The 1,275-nt window shown below is 38.4% G+C and overlaps 1 protein-coding gene across 1 annotated transcript in view; it reads left to right on the forward strand.

The window, feature by feature from the left end:
- The window catches only part of glb1 (galactosidase, beta 1), a 7,111-nt gene that overhangs the window by 343 nt on the left and 5,493 nt on the right, over positions 1-1,275 (forward strand). Inside the window, 2 exon segments of the mRNA XM_016560211.1 lie at positions 247-416; positions 745-952. Coding sequence (XP_016415697.1) covers positions 247-416; positions 745-952 — 378 coding nt within the window.

Raw genomic sequence — 1,275 nt, forward strand, 5'->3', positions numbered from 1 at the left:
TATACATACATATATATATATATATATATATATATATATATATATATATATATGCAGAATATCTTTGTTTGTGTTCAATGGAAGAAAGAAAACCAGCTTGGAAAATGAGGCTGAGTAAATGACATAATTACACTCTCTGGAATACTGTACTTGGTATTGATTGGTCATTTTTTAGTTTGGTGATCTGTTCCTTTTGCTCTCGAATTTTCATGTTTTTGAAGCACACTGTATCTTCTTCCTTTTTAGTATGCCACAACACCAAGTTTCTCCATCGATCACCATCAAAACTGCTTCCTTAAAGATGGAGAGGCGTTTCGCTACATCTCCGGCAGCATCCACTACAGCAGGATTCCCAGAGTCTACTGGAAGGACAGGCTACTCAAGATGTACATGGCTGGTTTGAACGCCATCCAGACGTAAGAGGAACTGACTATGATTCAGTGTCAGTCATATGCAATATTTAGGGTTCGCACAGTCATTGAAAATCTGTGATTTCCAAGCCTGGAAAAGTCATGGATATTAATAAAATCAAATTCATGGAAGTTTTTGTAGCAATATATTTTTTTCTGAGCTATAAAATGTTAAATTGCATACTGCAGTTGCAGTTAATTATGAAATAATTTTGTAGTGTGTAGTAATCAATGGATATTCTTTGGCCAGAACCCTGAATATTATTTTTCTTCAAACTTTTTATCAAATGGATAAACTTGTGAGTTCAGTCCAACTGGCCAAATTCACCCTCAGATATGTGCCATGGAACTTCCACGAGCCGGTGCCTGGTCAGTACGACTTCAGCGGAGACCGGGATCTAGAGCACTTCCTACAGCTGTGCCAAGACATCGGCCTGCTGGTCATCATGAGACCAGGCCCCTACATCTGTGCAGAGTGGGATATGGTGAGAAAAGACTGAGAGACTTGTAGGCAGAGACACATGCATTTTTTTTACATGCGTGTCCTATAAAGTCAATTAGGGCTGCACTATTAATCAAATGCGGTTGTCATTCGCATTTTGTTAGTAAAGCCGGTTCTGTAATCAGCAGTAAATCATCATCACGTGCTTTCAGATGGAGCAGCATTTACTACACAGAGCTGTAGTTCACTGACAAGTTACGCAAAAAAATCGCAGACAATTTATTGCGCGATTATGAAATTGAAGAAATCGTTCGCGATAATGACAGCTGTTTGCATAGCTTCACAGTGAACTATGGCTCTGTGAAGTAAATGCTGCTCCATCTGAAAGCATGTGAAAATACCACATTTAATAACATATTTTTA

This window comes from Sinocyclocheilus rhinocerous, unplaced genomic scaffold, assembly GCF_001515625.1.
Source record: "Sinocyclocheilus rhinocerous isolate Xijiao unplaced genomic scaffold, SAMN03320098_v1.1 scaffold107, whole genome shotgun sequence".
Lineage (NCBI taxonomy): Eukaryota > Metazoa > Chordata > Actinopteri > Cypriniformes > Cyprinidae > Sinocyclocheilus > Sinocyclocheilus rhinocerous.